General features: G+C 42.3%; 1 protein-coding gene across 1 annotated transcript; it reads right to left on the bottom strand.

The window, feature by feature from the left end:
• Window positions 1-1,132: 1,132 nt before the first annotated feature.
• LOC137560491 (uncharacterized) lies at window positions 1,133-2,828 on the bottom strand. Its single transcript, XM_068271866.1, has 2 exons — window positions 2,193-2,828; window positions 1,133-2,090 (listed from the first exon to the last, which is right to left on the bottom strand). Exons 1-2 carry the CDS (start codon window positions 2,432-2,434, stop codon window positions 1,319-1,321), a joined length of 1,014 nt encoding a protein of 337 aa, XP_068127967.1. The 5' UTR covers window positions 2,435-2,828; the 3' UTR covers window positions 1,133-1,318.
• Window positions 2,829-19,027: the final 16,199 nt, after the last annotated feature.

Below are 19,027 nucleotides of genomic sequence, written 5' to 3'. Positions count from 1 at the left end.
GAGTCAGGAAACTGGTATTATTATTTTTTTTTTAAATATCCTTCTCAGTTTAGGTTCCCTTTAGGCTACGTTTCCACTTGTGCGTTGCGATTTCGCTGCGAATAAAACGCATGCGAAATCGCATCGCAATGCGAATTCGCATGCGTATAACCATGCGAATTCGCATGCGTTTTGCGAAATGCGATTTTGACTATGGGTGCTGCCCTTATATGCAAATTTTGCCTGTGAGCTGCAAAGAGGAAGTTGTCACAGCAGGATGTAGTATTCTGTTGTAAAATTTGCATATAAGGGCTTCCTTCCTGTTGTGCCATGTGGGTTTTGTGAAGGAGAAGTGATCGTTGGTGTCGTGATAGTGACGATGTTTTTTTGTGATGCTGAGGAGATGTTGTTGCTCAGTATGCTGGGCAATATGGTGACCACTATGCAGAGGATGCGTAGGAGGAGGATTACTCCACGGAGGCGACACCGCTTTTGGGTGCATCCATTAGTGGTGGAGAGGCCTATAAAGGGCCAGTTTAATGTGTTGTATGGGGATCTGCGTAGTCACCCCGTGAAATTTTTTAATTACACACGGATGACTACAACCTCGTAAGTATATCTTTCATTTTTGTGATGTAGAGCTTTGTGTTGTATGGTTGATGTATGAAGTGTATGTTTTCTAAATGTTTGTGCTTTCCTTGTTTAGTTTTGATTACCTGCTTGAGCTTCTGGGAGAGGATCTGCGTAGGGAGGATACGTGGTTTCGTTCTGCCGTCATACCGGAGGAGAGACTGCTGTTGACTCTGAGGTAAGAAGCGCACATTTTGTGTCCAACTGAACTATCTAATGTTGTAACCAGTATGTGCTGTGTAATGAATTATTTTGCCAAGTGTCGCAAGGTGGCCAGGTATGAGGGAAAGCAATGGCTAAACTGGGGAGTCTGGGTATCAAGAAAGAAAATCAGACATGAGATAATATTTCACATATTTCAATTATACATGGGGCTTCCTGCAGCTCCAGAAACCCTCATCGGTCCCAAGATCCGGCCCTCAGCTTCCTCCGTTTGCCATTGCTGGTCCCATCTTACCAGGGCGCGTGGCCAGACTACAACAGTGAAGTGAGAACAAAACACACTGACAAGATATGCAGTTGTGAAAGTTTACTATCACCTTTTCAAAGTGAAATAATCAGTAGTTCAAAGTGCACATGTTTTATTCAACAAAATGTCTGGCATGTAGTCCAACATGGACAGCCAAAGTGAAACTTACTTAGTGCAAACAAAAAGCTATTGCATAACATTTATCAGGTCAAATGTTGGCTCAATTTGGCCCTTAATGTATTACTCATTGCCATCAAAATCGTACAACAGGCGAGTCATGGACATTGGAGCAGGTTGAGAGGCGGAAGGTTCACTGTGCCTTTCTAATGGGCGTAATGAACGATGCTCACATGAGAGAGTTTCATTCCAATTGTACATTGGATTCACCTCTGGCCTTGAACGTGGGGGAGGCAATGTGGTATATGTCTGTGTTTGCTCTGTCAAAAACTGTTGGGATGCTGAATTAGGAGGGCCCATGGTGTTTGTATACCCATAACCCTGTTGGTAATTCCCCTGCTTGTGTAATTCACGCCCACAAACAGATCCCTCTGTGCTGGACCCCCCTACAGTACCTAATTTTCCCTCATTGTCCTGCCTGGTTTTACGCTGATACTTTTCAATAACTTGAATTAATTCTACATGAACACTGGAATAGTAACGTGGATGCACGTCATCCAGGTAGGGCTTTAGTGAAGTGAGTATTTTTAAGGGTACACTTTCTTCATAAGCAATTTGGCGGTCACGGGTGCTTTTGAGATAATCTAAAATGTCCTTGTATGTTGTAGAGAGGTGTGCAACTTCTTCCGTATCTTCATCTCGTGTTGATGTGACTCGTCGCTGGGTAGTAGCTCTAGTGGAGCGTTCTCGGCGTCTGGAAGCTGTCGAGCTAGTAGTTGCACTTCCAGAATAGGATGCCCTCTCTGTGCCATCATCAGCATTGTCAGAGTTGCTAGCAACACTGCTGTTGCTGTCAAGGTCAGCGTTTTGTGAATCCCCAAAACTATCTTCCGTTCTGTTGAATATAAGTAGACATACCCAAATTGGTTTAGTTAAAGTGACGACGTCATGGTGTGGAAAAGGCTACACATAGTACACAACCGACAACATAACATACCTTCGTGCCTCATAGCATGGTCTAAGGAAGGACATCATTTGGAAGTGTTTGTAGCTTGGTGTCGGTATAGACCCACTTCCGCTGCGCTCCAACTTTTTGAGTTTGGTTAGTTCTTTCTTGTAGGTGTCGCGCACCGAACGCCATTTGTTCATGTAGTACTTAACTGCAATTGAAATAAGAATACCAATTATTTTTTCTGTTTTCTTATAGGTTTTTGGCAACAGGACAATCATTTGCATCATTGCACTTTTCTTATCGCCTGGGGAAGAGCACTATATCCTACATCGTGAAGGAAACATGTATGCTCATATGGCAGAAACTACATCAAACATATATGCCTGTTCCTGACCGACAAATGTGGGAGGAGGTAGCGGGAAAGTTTTGGGCAAAATGTCGCTTTCCTAATTGTATTGGCGCGGTCGATGGGAAACATGTTAGACTTGTAATGCCACCCCACACTGGTAGCCACTATTTCAATTACAAGAAATATTTCTCGATAGTTCTAATGGCGGTGGCAGATTCGGAATACAACTTTCTGTACATTGATGTGGGCTCATATGGAAGTGCCAGTGACTCCCAAATCTTCCGCAACACCAACCTGTACTACAGAATGGAGAATGGCATGCTGGATTTACCGCCACCTACACCATGGCCTAGAACCACTAATGAATCTTTTCCATATACATTTGTTGGAGACGAGGCGTTTGCTCTTTCCAGACATATGATGCGCCCCTACTCTTCGAAGAATCTAGATGAGCGCAAATCCTATTTCAACTACAGATTGAGCATGTGTAGGCAGAAGGTTGAATGCAGTTTTGGAATTTTAACTAACAAATGGAGGGTGCTTCATACAGCAATCAACCTAAAAGTGGACACTGCTGTGGCTGTGGTAAAAGCCACATGCATACTGCACAACTTCATTCTAAAAAGTGAAGGACTTTCAGCAGAGGATGAGCAAGGACCATCTTCTCAACCGCTAACTGGCATAAGTTGGTCTGGAGGACGAGATACTAACGAGGCCATAAGAAACCGTGACAAAATGTCATATTACTTTCGAAGTCGGGCGGGCGAATTGTAATGACACAAATATGCCCTATAATGTATGCCACCAATAAAAAAATGAAAAGCTCAATTTGTATAGCATTTATAATTGCCTCTGAAAAAACATTGTATTCATCCATGATTTGGGAACGTTTTGGTGGCACTCATTTGTTGTAATTGCAGGTACCAGTGCTGTGCTACAAAAAAACCTTGCAGAGTTCTAAACCACTACAGGCGAATAACATCAATGTACCGTACATCCTTACACTTACACTTACACGAACACTTACACATTTACACATCCTCCTATTTTTGGCCAGGAAATTACATTAGGGTGGGGGGGACATCTGGCTCTACATCCATAGGTGTTTGCGATAAGAAAGGGGGTGGTAATGGTGAAATTTAATCAAAACGACACTTCATTCGAAAATAAAGTGGAGTTTTACTAACGTAGGCCATATACCAGGCCCCTGCAGCCATCCTGTGTTTTCACTGGACCCTCATGGCTTCTCTGGTCCCCTTCTGCCAGCTAATTTACTTATTATCCGACTTGGAGTTGGCCAGACCACATGCCTATCGTTTGCAAGCATTCCCGGTGCTGCAGGAAGCTATAGCACACACCAACAAGTCCATTATTAGGTAGCAGAAGGGGACAGTGGCGTAGCTAAGGAGCTGTGGGGCCCGATGCAAGTTTTACAATGGGGCCCCCCATGCACTCTATACATAACAATTGATATGATGCGCCAAATCCTGCCAATGGAAACTACAGTGTCAGAGGTGCAAGAAGGGGATGGGGAACAGTTTATTAATGATTACCACTATTCAAAGTATCTATAGAAGTGATTATTATGAGCACAGGACCAATAGAGAGCTAATAATACTGCAGTTGATGGAGAACTCTTTGGGGCCCCTCTGGCCCAAGGGCCCCGATGCGGTCGCTACCTCTGCACCCCCTATTGCTACGGCCCTGGAAGGGGACCCCAGCAGCCATGAGGGTACTGTGAAAACACGGGATGGCTAAAGGGCCTGGTAAAAGGAACTAACACTTTTTTCTATGAAGAAGATTCCCTTTGAGGTGGACTATAATAATTGTACAATGGTTTATTTGTAAAGTAGGTATACTGGGCGAGGGGTTGATAATTGGGACACATCTGGGTAATTACATGATGAAAAACAATGCACATGCACTCACCTTCATGTTTTTTATCTGTTGCAGATAACTGGTCCCAGTCTGCTGTAAATTCTTTGGATATTTTCTGCCAGGTCCTCCTTATGAGGGCTTTATCTTTATACCCTGGTAGGGTTTTGTCGAAAATAAAGGGGTGCTGCTGCACCAGGGCCACAAGCTTCTCTATGGAGTATTCCATTATTGCTGTGTGGCTGCCTGCCCATTAGCAATAAAGATTGTGCAGGAAACAGGAAGCAGAACACACAGGATAGAAAAAAAAAAAAAAAACTTTATTTCTAGCGTTTTTCTGTGCGAAATCGCATGCGATTTCGCTTACATGCTTGCATGCGAAACCGCATGCGAATCTCCTATCAAATACATTACGCGCGATTCGCATGCGATTCGCATGCATTCCTCAGGCAGGCGAAATCTGCAGGGTGTTCCGTGCAGATTTTCACCGCACAATAAAACGCTCCCGTAGACGCTCAAGTGGAAACAGGCCCATTCAGTTACATGGCATATGCGAATCCGCATACGCAAGACGCATGCGGATTCGCGATAGTGGAAACGGGGCCTGAAGTACCACCAACAATACTTGTTTTGCAGAAAATATTTACCGGTGGGTTAATTAGTGGCTCAGCAGGGTCAGGCACTAATGAAATTGGCTTCTGGCGGGCTCACGGAGCTCTGCTGTCATATGGACAGCAGAGGGGGTGGCCTGCAGCTGCAGGAGAGTGGCGGTGGCGTGTGGCGCGCTAATTAAAATATATACGGCCTGACAGGGATAACAGGTCCCAAACAGGGAGTACATTTCAATAAGGCTGGTCCGAAAGTGGAACTACCTCTGTAGATTTCTACAAAACATACACTAAGGCCTAGTGCACACCAGAGCGTTTCCGCTGCGGTTTGCGATCCGCCTGCGGGTGCGGATCCGCTAGGGTAATGTATTTCAATGGGCTAAAATAAACAACAAGTGTCAGCGCCAAGGCAGAAGGCGACCGCAGCCGAGAAGGACAATGTCCAAAAGTCCACACAAGCAATGAATATATAAAGTCAGCGCAGGTCTATAGTAATACAGCTTTCGTCATTTTCTGGTATACAGAATCTTCGAACAAAAGGGTAAAGAAGCAAGGCTTACCAGATTCCAACAACCCACATTATAAGGTTGTAAACGAGATTGATAGATGGTCTGCAGAGCTTTCAAATGGTGTCGTTTCACCAGCGATGTTGCACACTACAGATTCCTCCGGAATATATTAGATATCCTGAGGTCGCAGAGACTCACCAAAGGGGAGTCCAATAGGATAGTGACATGAAAAAGATATACGGCACATCTAAGTGTAAACCGTCTTTATTACATAACAAGTAAAACAATTAAAAACAAGGATAAAGGAAACTCACATACGGGGCCCGTGCACTGGGTACCCGAAAAAGTAGTGCGCATAAAATGGTCAATAGAAGACCTCAAATAAAATGGTGCCGCCTGTCGCCTTCCGTGTATTGGGAAGGCGACAGGTGGCACCATTTTATTTGAGGTCTTCTATTGACCATTTTATGCGCGCTACTTTTTCGGGGTTCTCAGGGCACGGGCCCCGTATGTGAGTTTCTTTTATCCTTGTTTTTTAATTGTTTTACTTGTTATGTAATAAAGACGGTTTACACTTAGATGTGCCGTACATCTCTTTCATGTCACTATCCTATTGGACTCCCCTTTGGTGAGTCTCTGCGACCTCAGGATATCTAATATATTCCGGAGGAATCTGTAGTGTGCAACATCGCTGGTGAAACGACACCATTTGAAAGCTCTGCAGACCATCTATCAATCTCGTTTACAACCTTATAATGTGGGTTGTTGGAATCTGGTAAGCCTTGCTTTTTTACCCTTTTGTTCGAAGATTCTGTATACCAGAAAATGACGAAAGCTGTATTACTATAGACCTGCGCTGACTTTATATATTTATTTCAATGGGCTGGTGCACACCAGAGCGGGAGGCGTTTTGCAGAAACGCATACTCCCGGGCTGCAGCAGATTTTGGATTGCGGAGGCGTTTCTGCCTCAATGTTAAGTATAGGAAAAACGCAAACCGCTCTGAAAAACGCCTGTTCAGAGCGGTTTTGCCGGCGTTTTTGTTACAGAAGCTGTTCAGTAACAGCTTTACTGTAACAATATATGAAATCTACTACACCAAAACCGCTACACAAAACCGCAAAACGCTAGCTGAAACGCTACAGAAAAAGAAGAAAAAGCGTTTCAAAATCTGCTAGCATTTTGCGGATCTGCTAGCGGTTTTTGGTGTGCACCAGGCCTGTTAGTGGTACTGAGGACTGGGATAGGAAGCCCTGTTCTAGAAACTGCAATCTGCTAGTCAGGCCAATAGAGGGAGCCCTACAGCTTTGCAAAGGAAACATAAACATGTAAAATATGGCACAACATGGTAGTATAAAATAAAATTTAAAAAAACCTCAAAGTAACATGAAAAACTATGCTTAAGCAAACGCTACAATAGCGATATGAAAGTCATGTTAACGGAACACAATTAAAGTTTTCAGATAGTGGCTCCCCTTTAAAATGTCCCTTGAAGTGTGTACTATGTTATGATTCTTACAAAATATTCTACACAGCATATGTCTTTCCTGAAGGCTCATTTCTCCACTGTTTAAATCTAATTTTCTGTAATCTCCAGGGAAGATCTCATGTCATTGTACATGTCCTTGAGGCCTCTATTGGTTGTACAATGTTTGTAAAGAAGACAGACTGTTCTCTGTATGCACAATGGCCGACACATTCAAACATTGGCTACTGCGGCCTACGCAGTCATACAGACATGTACAAAGCCAAACTTCATACATGTCTGACTCTAAGACATTCTTCATTCAAACTATACTACTGTTGTTGGTAAACCATGTGATTATTATTATGATTATTATTATTAAATAATTAGACATTAACCCATTCGCGTTCCGTCGATTTCACTTGAGCAATGTTCACCTCCCATTGATTAGCCTATAACTTTATCACTACTTATCACAATGAACTGATCTATATCTTGTTTTTTCCGCCACCAATTAGGCTTTCTTTGGGGGGTACATTTTGCTAAGAGCCACTTTACTGTAAATGCATTTTAACAGGAAGAATAAGAAAAAAACTGAAAAAATTCATTATTTCTCAGTTTTCAGCCATTATAGTTTTAAAATAATACATGCCTCCATAATTAAAACTCACGTATTGTATTTGCCCATTTGTCCTGGTTATTACACTGTTAAAATTATGTCCCTATCACAATGTATGGCGACAATATTTTATTTAGAAATAAAGGTGCATTTTTTCCGTTTTGCATCTATCACTATTTACAAGTTTAAAATAAAAAAATATAGAAATATTTCATCTTTACATTGATATTTAAAAAGTTTAGACCCTTAGGTAAATATTTACATGTTTTTTGTTTTTTTTATTGTAATGTTTTTTTTTTTTTTTATATTAAACATTTTATTTGGGTATTTTTGGGAGGGTGGGATGTAAACAATAGTTTTATAATGTAAATGTGTCTTGAGTTTTATTTTTTTTACTTTTAGTTGAAGTTTTACTTTTTGTCCACAAGATGGCGGCCATGAGTTTGTTTACATGACGTCACTCTAATGGCCCATACTCACGAGGGACTTTTGTCGCCTCAACACGCGGCGCGCGCGTGTTGCGTCGACAGGTCGCCCGTGAGTATGGGCCGTCGCGCGCGCGCGCGCGCACCCCGAACTGTCGCCCGTCGCTCATGTCGCCATGCGATTGAAAGTTTCAATCGCATGGCGACAGTCGCCGCCGCACCTCCCCCGCAACTGTCGCTAGTCCGCGTGAGTACGCGGACTAGCGACAGCAACCTCCATTGTGGTAAATGGAGCTTCCGGCGGGTGGAGGAGGAACGCTCACGTGTGCTGGTGACAGGCCACTTCTGCAGCCCGTGAGTACGGGCCATTAGCGTAACATACGCTTAGAGAGACGCATGGGGGAGGCAACAGCCAGAAAAAGCTAAGCTTCCGAGAGAAGCTGTCGCTTTTTCAGCGGGGGAGAGGAATCAGTGATCGGGCACCATAGCCCGATTCACTGATTGCCTCGCTAACAAACCGCGGGCCGGGAGCGCGTGTGCAGGCACCCGATCGACCGCGGGAGAGCGCATGGTTTCTGGACATAGTTTCTACGTCCAGGAACTAAAATAGGTTAAGCCCGTTACATTAACAGGCGCTAGAACAGCGATTTTTCTGATGCAGATTTTCCCGTAGGCATTCATTGGAGTCCGTTTTTCTGCATCCATTCTCTGCATCTAATCTGAGTGTAGTGGAAACAGGCCCTAAAAGCTAGTATGGGCAGCGAGTTGATGTGCAGAATTATTCTGCAATGTAACTGATGCACTGCGAGATTCCAATAGTGGCAGTGATACTGCAATGTCCAAGTTTGAAAGTCACAGTGTAGAAAATGAATAAGAAGCTCCTACTCTGATCCCCTCAACAGGATTAACCAACTGTAACAACTTATCTGGTGTGGTCTCTGGAGGCTGTTCTGATAGTGGGGAGCAGCTGGAGGAAGCTTCCCCTTCCTCTTTGGTCAATTGCATACCCGGATCCCCTGTAGATGTGGGTCGGCGTGTTGTTTCTGGCAGGACGCGCGCAACTCAGAGCTGCCTTTATAGGCTGAGGAGGCGTGTCTGATGGGGTGTCAGCTGTGATGTCATCAGCTGACACCTTATTGCAGGAGGTGCTGTCAATTCTGGGGGCTGGGCTTTTGCTCTGCCTCTTGGGTATTTAAGGCCAGAGTATTCACTTGCTCGTTGGCCTTGATACTAATCAGTATGCTGGTTCTTGGTCCTTATCCTAGTGAGATAGTTGTGTAGTTGCATTCGTATGTTGCGTGTCGGCCCGATGTATCTGTGTTCCGGTCAGTTTAAAACTGTATACTGTAAATATAGTAATTATTGTATTTCTGTGTATGATCCGGCAAGTCCACCACTCTGATTAAAGTCTCATCCCTTTGTACCTCAGTCATCTGATACCCGTTATAGACCTTGGCTTGCTTAACGACTTTGTCTCTGTCTCATCCTTGTCTGTGCCTTGTATATCTGATCCTATGTGTATGATGTCTGCCTGAATATTGACCTAGCACCTGTCTCTATCCCTTGTACTGTAGTCATCTGATTACCTGTGTAACGATCTTAGCCCGTTTTGACCTAGCTTTACATTAGTCCTTCTGTACCGCGCATTTCTGACTTTTTCGTGTATGACCCGCGAGCTTCGACCTGACCTCGATTTACTGTATGTTCTGTGTGTACGTCGTTAGACCCAGCATTACACCAACTCTATACATAAGCAGTGTCTTCTCTCCGTGTTCCTAGGGAGGGCAGTTCAGGAACCAACAACCAACAACAGTATAGATAATTTTATGCATTGAACAAGTATAACAGTGCCATCTACAGGCCAGATGTATGAACGCCACATCTTCAATCAGTTTTTGAAAAGTCATAGCTGGCTGCAAACTGAAATCGAGAGCTTCTCCTGGATAACATGAAGGACAGTTTTACACTTATTGTTTGCGTTGTGGTGGGGATGCGATGCCACATCCCTCCACAACGCAAAAAATGACAAACATATGACCCTGCAGCAGAGTACGCCAGCAGGGCCATATGCATAGTGCCGCCCCCTGCTGGGCAGGGAGGACGTAACTGGGATTCTCGTCGGTCCGTGCATGCACGCTGCAATGCACCACGCTCCTGTCGATGAAATTCCTGCATCATTTATTGACTCCAATGACTTCTGCCCCTGCTGCGTCGCCGTGGAAGTCATACGGTAACGCACTGCTGACTAAATCGGCAGTGATTCATAAACTTCTGGCACAACGTGACATGGTAAGTGTACTAGGCCCCATTGCCTTACATTGCCATTGCGTTACCCTGGGGTAAAACAGGGTAACACAACACACACTTGCAATACAAGTGAAAAAGGGGCCTTCAAAGAGGAACACTCACGAAAATCTTAAAATTTAAAACACTTACAAAGTATACAAGTATGTTTCTACCCAAGTAAAATGAGCCATACATTACTTCTCTCCTATGTTGCTGTCACTTACAGTAAGTAGAAGAAATCTGACAGAACCTACAGATTTTGGGCTAGTCCATTTCTCCATAGGGGATTCTCAGCATAGCCTTTATTCTTTATAAAGACACTCCGTGAGAGAAAGATTTATATAAAGATGCTGACCAGCCTCTGTTCTCGCTGCACACTTTTTTGGCAGTTGGACGAAGCAACTGCCATTCACTAAGTGCATTTTGAAAAGAAAGAAATCCCTGTGATCCAGAGATGAGGAGATGGGCTAGTCCATAACCTGTCGGTTCTGTCAGATCTACTACCTACTGTAAGTGACAGCAACATAGGAGAAAAGTAATTTATGGCTCATTTTACTCTGGGAGAAATGTACTTTTTAATTGTATAAGTTTACATATATTTTAAATTTTAAGATTAGAGGTCCTTTAAATACGACTAGACTAGAAATCGTTAGGCAATGCATACTTAATGCTCAGATGTCTGAAACTGTTATTTAAATATTTAATCTGCTCTATTCATTACTTCCATCCACTTAGCATATTGTTATTATTACTATTGCCTTGAGTCGGATTTAGGGCACATTAGAAGGCACACAACTGACCAGAGAACGACATAATTGCGTTTAATAAAGACAAATGTCACAAGACGACTGGCTGCGAGGAGACATTCTTCCATCAAACGGCTACAGATACCTCCAGGCGGTGCAGCGATTGCGCTTTCTCTCTCTCTCTCTCCTCTGCGCAAACAAACACTCTCCCGGGCGCCTCGGCATTCTTTCATGTTGGAGTTGCCGTTTTACATGAAAATGAGGTCTGAGCGCAGATCTACATACTGCTAATTAGATGTGTTTTTTCCAAGTTTGCTTAGAATTATTGGAAGATTAGGCTGTATTAGCTGGGGACACTGTGTACATCGAGGTGCGCAAACACTCGTTTATATCTTAGGAGCTTTGAGAAAGCCCTTCTGCTGGCGCTGATGTTTTCCTAGATCTGTGTAGTTGTACGGATCGTTTTTGTCTGTGTAGAAGCTCTCTGATCACCTGATGTCAAATAAATTATTTTTAAGCCCTAGTTTAGGCTAAAAGTACTATCCCACAAATGTGTAAAATTTAAAGCGGGATTGTCAGCCACCAAATCAAATTCCATTTACTCACTGCTCTGTGTTTATTATATAGTCAACATGCAGTCTGCATTGCAAGCATTCCAATATAATCATAAATGTTTCTGCTGTAATGAATCTCATCTCAGTCAGCCTGGCTCTCTTCTGGTACAGGAGAAAGAAGCCTGTTATATCCCCTCCTACATTCCTGCTCCTCACTTACTGGCTGAGGGCAGTTCAGTGTGACACGCTGAGGTTGAGAAGGGAAATACACCTCACCCATCGCCCTCTGCAGAAGCTGCTGAAATATGATCTATGCTGTGTTCACATGAGTTTACAAAGCGAGCTAGATATGGCAGTGCAGTTTTTTGTAAAGGAGGAATAAAAAGGAATAAGGGAGGAAATAACATCAGGATTGCCTTCAGTAAGAGGCTGTAAAGATGTAAAATGCCTGGAAAAAGTTTTCTTTTCATTTACTTTATAAAATTCACTGAAATTAAAATGCGGACAGTACAATACATATGTTATGTAAGTATAACACGTATTTATATACAGTATGTATTTTTTTTTTCCTCCTGGAATAGTATGGCTTTCCCTGCAGCTTTAAAATGCATACATATGCTTATGTATAAAATGTACATTTGTTTCAGAGTAAAATGTTTTTTCCCCTCATTGCTGTCACTTAAAATAGCTTGGACTAGTCCATCTCATTATGGGGAGTTTTCAGAGTTTTCTTTATTTTAAAAAGTGCACACGCACTACCGCCGGCAACGATGGGTCCGCCGGACCCTCCCGCTGGGCGGCCATTCAGCAGACAGCAGCATGTGTGTACGCGCTGTCAGCGGACTGATAAGGCTGTTTCTGAACGATCTGCTGAGCGGATCGTTCAGAAATAGCCTTATCAGTCCGCCGACAGCGCGTACACACACGCTACTGTCGGCTGAACGTCCGCCCAGCGGGAGGGTCTAACGGACCCGTCGTTGGAGGCCGTAGTGCGTGTGTACGCACCTTAAGTCCTACTGCCAAAATAGTGAGCAAATGAGTAGGGAGGCCTGCTGGCATATTTGTATAAATTTTTTCCTGGGAATGTTTTTTGTAAAGAATAAAGGAAATGCTGAGAATCCTCCATGAGCAGGTGGACTAGTCCAAAACCTGTCAGATCGGTCAGATTTTTACTGCCTACCATAAGGGACGGCAACTTAAGAAAAAAGTAATTTTATAGTGCATTTTACTCTGTGTGAGTCTTTTACACGTGTATTTTACATTTTTCATTTTTTTAGTGACAGTGGTCCTTTAACCACTTCAGCCTTCAGTCGTTTTTCACCTTATGCATCTGAGCAATTTTTACCTCCCATTCATTTGCCAATAACTTTATCACTAATTATCACAATGAATTGATCTATATCTTGTTTCTTCCGTCACTAATTAGGCTTTCTTTGGGTGGTACATGTTGCTAAGGATTAGAAAAAAATGGAAACAAACTCATTATTTCTATGTTTTAGGCCATTATAGCTTTAAAATAATACATGATACCATAATTAAACCCCATATATTTTATTTGCCCATTTGTCCCGGTTATTACACCATTTAAATTATGTCCCTATCACAATGTATGGCGCCAATATTTTATTTGGAAAAGGTGCATTTTTTCAGTTTTGCGTCAAGCTCATAATTTCAAAAATAATAGTAATATACCCTCATGACGTGCATATTAAAAAAGTTCAGACCCTTAGGTAACTATTTATGTTTCTTTTTTTAATTGCAATTGGTTTTTTTTAATTACAGATTTTATTTTGGTATTTTTTGGGAGAGTGGGAGGTAAACAGTTACTTGTAAATGTAATTCTTTGTGAATTTATTTTAAAAAATGTATGTAGATGTAATTTTACTATTTAGCCACAAGATGATGGCCTCAGTCCATTTTTTTTTCTTCCTGTAAGCGAGCGCTTTTGCTTCCAGGAAGTATAGGGAGGACGTGAAACTTTTTTTTCTTTAGAAAGATTGCTGCATCTAATAGAAGCCGTCAGTGTTTCTAATGGGGACTTAGATCAATGAATGAGAAGTGCGTTCCTCTGTAGCAAGTACAGAGCTGCAAGGGAGACGGGAAGATGACCAACGAGGAGAAGTAGCTATATGTACACTTCACAGCACTCTGCATCACATACACTCTGCTGAACATACATATGACATCATGACATACATACACTCTGCAAGCATGCTTCACTCTGCACCACATAAGGGGGGAGGCACTCTGCCCCACATACATGGGTAGGAGGCTATAGGAAGACATTGGGGGTTGGCTTATCCGCAGGTCACACATTATTCGTTTTTTTTCAATTGCAAAAGTTGGGGGGTCGGCCTATACATACACGTGACAGCTTATACACGAGTATATATGGTACCTGTTTTTTTTGTTTGTTTTTTTATTCACAGATTTTCTTTAACCACTTCCTCTCCCCTGGGACAAATAACTATGTCCCTGCATATTCCCATATCTTCTTGCAGGGGCGTAGCTACTATGTCCCTTCCCGCGCGCCCCTGCGATCGTTAACGCTGCCAATAGTTTGGCATGGGAACACATTCATTGATCTAAGTCCCCGTATGAATGACTGCAGCTGTCTATTAGACGGTTCCGCCATTTAAAAAAACAATACTTACACATCCACGCATCCTCTTTGCGTAGTAATACTACGCATAGAGAAGTTATGCAGGAGGACATCTTGTGGGTAAATAGTAAAATTACATCGACATTTTTTTTAGAATTAAAATAAAAAAATTTTAACGTCTGAAATTAACCCCTTACCTCCCACACTCCCCAATAGTTACCCCCCAAACTATTTTGTAAAAAAAAAATAAAAATAAATTTAAATAAATTTACAATAAAAAAAATACATAAATAGTTACTTTAGGGACTGAACTTTTTTTTAATATGTATGTAAAAAAGGTATATTACTGTTACTTTATAAATTATGGGTTTGTAATTAGGGATGGATGCAAAACTGAAAAAAATGCACCTTTATTTCCAAATAAAATATTGGCGCCATACATTGTACTAAAGAAACATTTTAAACATTGCAATAACCGGGACAAATGAGCAAATAAAATGTGTGGGTTTTAATTAGGTAGCATGTATTATTTTAAAACTATAATGGGCGAAAACTGAGAAATAATTATTTCTTTTCCATTTTTTCCCTCTTTTTCCTGTTAAGCTGCAGCTAGAATAAAATAATTCTTAGCAAAAAGTACCTCCCAAAGAAAGCCTAATTGGTGGCGAAAAAAAACAAGATATGGATTGTTTCGTTGTGATAAGTAGTAATAAAGTTATAGGTAAATGAACGGGAGTGTGTACAGGCAAAAATTGCTCTGGTTTTTTTAAAGACATCCGAGGTGAAAATAAACGTATGAGAAAAACAATTGTATCTATCCTCAGTCTCCTAAAAATGACTTTTTTAGACATCCCACAGTTTTATTTTATATTTAAATCTACTTTTTAAGTTTTTACTGTTTCTTTGTCTCTGCTCAATGACACCTTCATTGAATTAAGTCAGAGCTAAAATCTATGAATTATTGATACTTTTTATCTCTTGCCTTCTCTCAGAAACCATTTACTAACAGGAAAGTGTTTTATGGCTGTAATTTCTTATCAGTGAGGGTTATGCTATAGTCTGACCCTGTCCCAACCCGGATAGAAACTGTCACTTACATACCTGATGCTTAACTTTTTCAGGCAGAGAAAGAAAAAAGAAACACAGCCTAGTTATTAGTGTGCTAGGCAATGTACACACACATGTCTAATCATGTCACACGTCACCTCGGGTATCCCAGAGAACCAGAGATGAAGCACCCGCTTGTATTTTACCTTATAAATCAGTGGGGACATGACAGTAAACACCTAATCTGTCTTCTCTGGTGTCTTTTCAAGCCCAAGCCTGCCCCCTTGTGGCTCTGCTATAAAGACTCAGCTATAATTATTCCCTGCAAAGCCAGACTGAATGCTCAGTCCGGGATTCTTATCACAGCTGATAACAGACACTTTTAGCAGTGAGGATGAAACAGAGAGCAGGGTAGGTGTTTTCTCTAATGTTCTTACTGATATATATGGTAAAATACACAAGAGAGCTTCGTCTCTGGTTCCCTTTAAGGATAAAAACCCTTGTAGGTGAAGTGGTTAATTAAGGTGTTTACAAAAGTTTACTTTTTCTGCAGTGAGGGGCTGAGGAAACAGGCAGAGAGATGTGGGGCCAACAGGCACATAGTTGGGTGCTGGGTCATTTCCTCTCCTCCTTCCTGACAATTGTTGATTATAATGTTTTCCACCTTCTATTGCAGAAAAACATTAGTTAATTGGAAACATTATTGTGGAAGGCAAAGCTTGGCATCTATGTGCCAATCATACTTTCAATTAGGTGGAGTATTTAATAGCATTGTCTCAAGTAATTACTACAGATAAAGATGCTCCTTGATTAAAATGACACTGCAGGTCATCGTACGGCGGTTAATTACTTCTTCAAACGCAATTTCACGGAAACGGAATGAATGGGTTGGCGGGGGTAGTCACAACAAAGCACATGATGTTTTAGCGATATAAACCCGCTATTTATCTTATAAGGTGTGTTTATGGCACTTCGTTTAGGACTGTGTTGGTAGGATTATTAAAATTAATATTTTCCGCCTGTCGAAGCCTCCGGGGGAAATGCAACAGATGATTTACTACCGTGTTTCCCTGAAAATAAGACACTGTCATATACAGATTTTTGCTCCAAAAGATGTGATTTTCAGAGGATGTCTTATTTTTGGGGGAAACACTGGTAGTTTTCCTATACAAAAATGTATATACTGCATGCCATGCTGAAACACAAGCAGCACACAGAGAGCTCGTGGTTTGCAGATATTGACTATCATAAGAAATTGATTCTGCTGATCATATGGGTAATGCTGGGGACACACGGTACGATTTTCCGACCCGATCGATTCTGCATTCAATTCTCTTATCTTCGCTCGTTTTTCTGATCTTTTTCCATTCACTTCTATGAGAAATTGAGCGCAGAATCGATCGGGAGTAATATCAGGCATGAGGGATTTTATCAATCGGATGCGCCTATCGCATGGAAAATCGTACCGTGTGAACCCAGCATAAGAGTCTATTTCTTGCAGGCAGAGAACTCTGTCAGTCTCCCCAGAGCTACAGTGGGTTGCAAAAGTATTCGGCCCCCTTGAAATTCTCTACATTTTGTCACATTACTGCCACAAACACGCATCAATTTTATTGGAATTCCACGTGAAAGACCAATACAAAGGGGTGTACATGTGAGAAGAAGTGGATCGAACATCATATATCATTCCAAACATTTTTTACAAATAAATAACTGCAAAGTGGGGTGTGCGTTATTATTCGGCCCCCTGAGTCAATACTTTGTAGAACCACCTTTTGCTGCAATTACAGCTGCCAGTCTTTTAGGGTATGTCTCTACCAGCTTTGCACATCTAGAGACTGAAATTGCCCATTCTTCTTTGCAAAACAGCTCCAGCTCAGTCAGATTAGATGGACAGCGTTTGTAAACAGCAGTTTTCAGATCTTGCCACAGATTCTCGATTGGATTTAGATCTGGACTTTGACTGGGCCATTCTAACACATAGATATGTTTTGTTTTAAACCATTCAATTGTTGCCCTGGCTTTTTGTTTAGGGTCATTGTCCTGCTGGAAGGTGAACCTCCGCCCCAGTCTCAAGTCTTTTGCAGACTCCAAGAGGTTTTCTTCCAAGTTTGCCCTGTATTTGGCTCCATCCATCTTCCCATCATCTCTGACCAGCTTCCCTGTCCCTGCTGAAGAGATGCACTTGAGATGTTCGGGGGAGATGTTCGGGGGGAACATGATGCTGCCACCACCATATTTGACAGTGGGGATGGTGTGTTCAGAGTGATATGCAGTGTTAGTTTTCATAGCGTTTTGCATTTTGGCCAAAAAGTTCCATTTTGGTCTCATCTGACCAGAGCACCTTCTTCCACATGGTTGCTGTGTCCCCCACATGGCTTGTGGCAAACTGCAAACGGGACTTCTTATACTTTCTGTTAACAATGGCTTTCTTCTTGCCACTCTTCCATAAAGGCCAACTTTGCACAGTGCATGACTAATAGTTGTCCTGTGGACAGAGTCTCCCACCTGAGCTGTAGATCTCTGCATCTCGTCCATGAGTCACCCTGGGCCTCTTGACTGCATTTCTGATCAGCGCTCTCCTTGTTCGGCCTGTGAGTTTAGGTGGATGACCTTGTCTTGGTAGGTTTACAGTTGTGCCATACTCCTTCCATTTCTGAATGATCGCTTGAACAGTGCTCTGTGGGATGTTCAAGGCTTTGGAAATCTTTTTGTAGCCTAAGCCTGCTTTAAATTTTTCAATAACTTGATCCCTGACCTGTCTTGTGTGTTCTTTGGACTTCACGGTGTTGTTGCTCCCAATATTCTCTTAGACAACCTCTGAGGCCCTCACAAAGCAGCTGTATTTGTACTGACATTAGATTACATACAGGTGCACTCTATTTAGTCATTAGCACTCATCATATATGTCTATAGGCAACTGACTGCACTCAGATCAAAGGGGGCCGAATAATTATGCACACACCACTTTGCAGTTATTTGTTTGTAAAAAATGTTTGGAGTCATGTATGATTTTCGTTCCACTTCTCACGTGTACACCACTTTGTGTTGGTCTTTCATGTGGAATTCCAATAAAATTGATTCATGTTTGTGGGAGTAATATGACAAAATGTGGAAAACTTCAAGGGGGCGGAATACTTTTGCAACCCACTGTATGATAGGATAAGCTGTGTGTCCTGGGAAAATGTGAAGAGGTGAAGTGCTGCTGATGCTTATCATGACAGATCAGGAGGACTGGCTCCAACAAAAACACAAATTGCCTGACACATATACAGGACTACTAAAACTCACATTATACTGCTGCTCTCCTGTATCCAGGCTTTGTATTGAGCGTGACTTGCTGGTGTCATGCAGGCTGCTGCTAGCTAGGGCTTACATTCGGGGATATCTTACATTTCAAGCATGCTAGGAATTCCTGCTAGGGCTTATTCTCAGGGGATGTCTTACTTTAGGGGAAACAAGAGCGGAGAACTGTGGAAAACATAAGAGGTCCGACAAGACCTACCGTATTTTTCGGACCATAAGACACACTTTTTCTCCCCCCAAAATGGGGGGAAAAAGTCACTGCATCTTATGGTCCGGATACAGCAATTTTGGCCAAGTGTCTGGTCCCTGTTCTGGGTCCCCCATCTGCTTTGTCGTGCCCCGTGTGCTGTCCCGTGTCCCCTGCTATGTCCCTGTGTCTCTAGGGGCCCCCGGGGTAATATGTTGCTAAAGTGAGGGCAGGTTGTACCTGGGCGGAGTGAGAAGCGATCGTAGTACGCACCGATCACAGCAGAGCATCCCAGCTGACGT

Source organism: Hyperolius riggenbachi, chromosome 1 (assembly GCF_040937935.1).
Source record: "Hyperolius riggenbachi isolate aHypRig1 chromosome 1, aHypRig1.pri, whole genome shotgun sequence".
In the NCBI taxonomy this organism is placed as follows: domain Eukaryota; kingdom Metazoa; phylum Chordata; class Amphibia; order Anura; family Hyperoliidae; genus Hyperolius; species Hyperolius riggenbachi.
The sequence above is the reverse complement of the archived record's forward strand: the minus strand, read 5'-3'. Positions and strand labels throughout refer to the sequence as shown.

What these genes read in the sequence shown, in the direction of transcription:
- LOC137560491 (XM_068271866.1), bottom strand. Translation starts at nt 2,434, where the DNA reads ATGATGCAAATGATTGTCCTGTTGCCAAAAACCTATAAGAAAACAGAA. An exon ending in CCATGCTATGAGGCACGAAG is followed by an intron (nt 2,091 to 2,192) that starts GTATGTTATGTT and finishes TATATTCAACAG; the next exon opens with AACGGAAGATAGTTTTGGGG.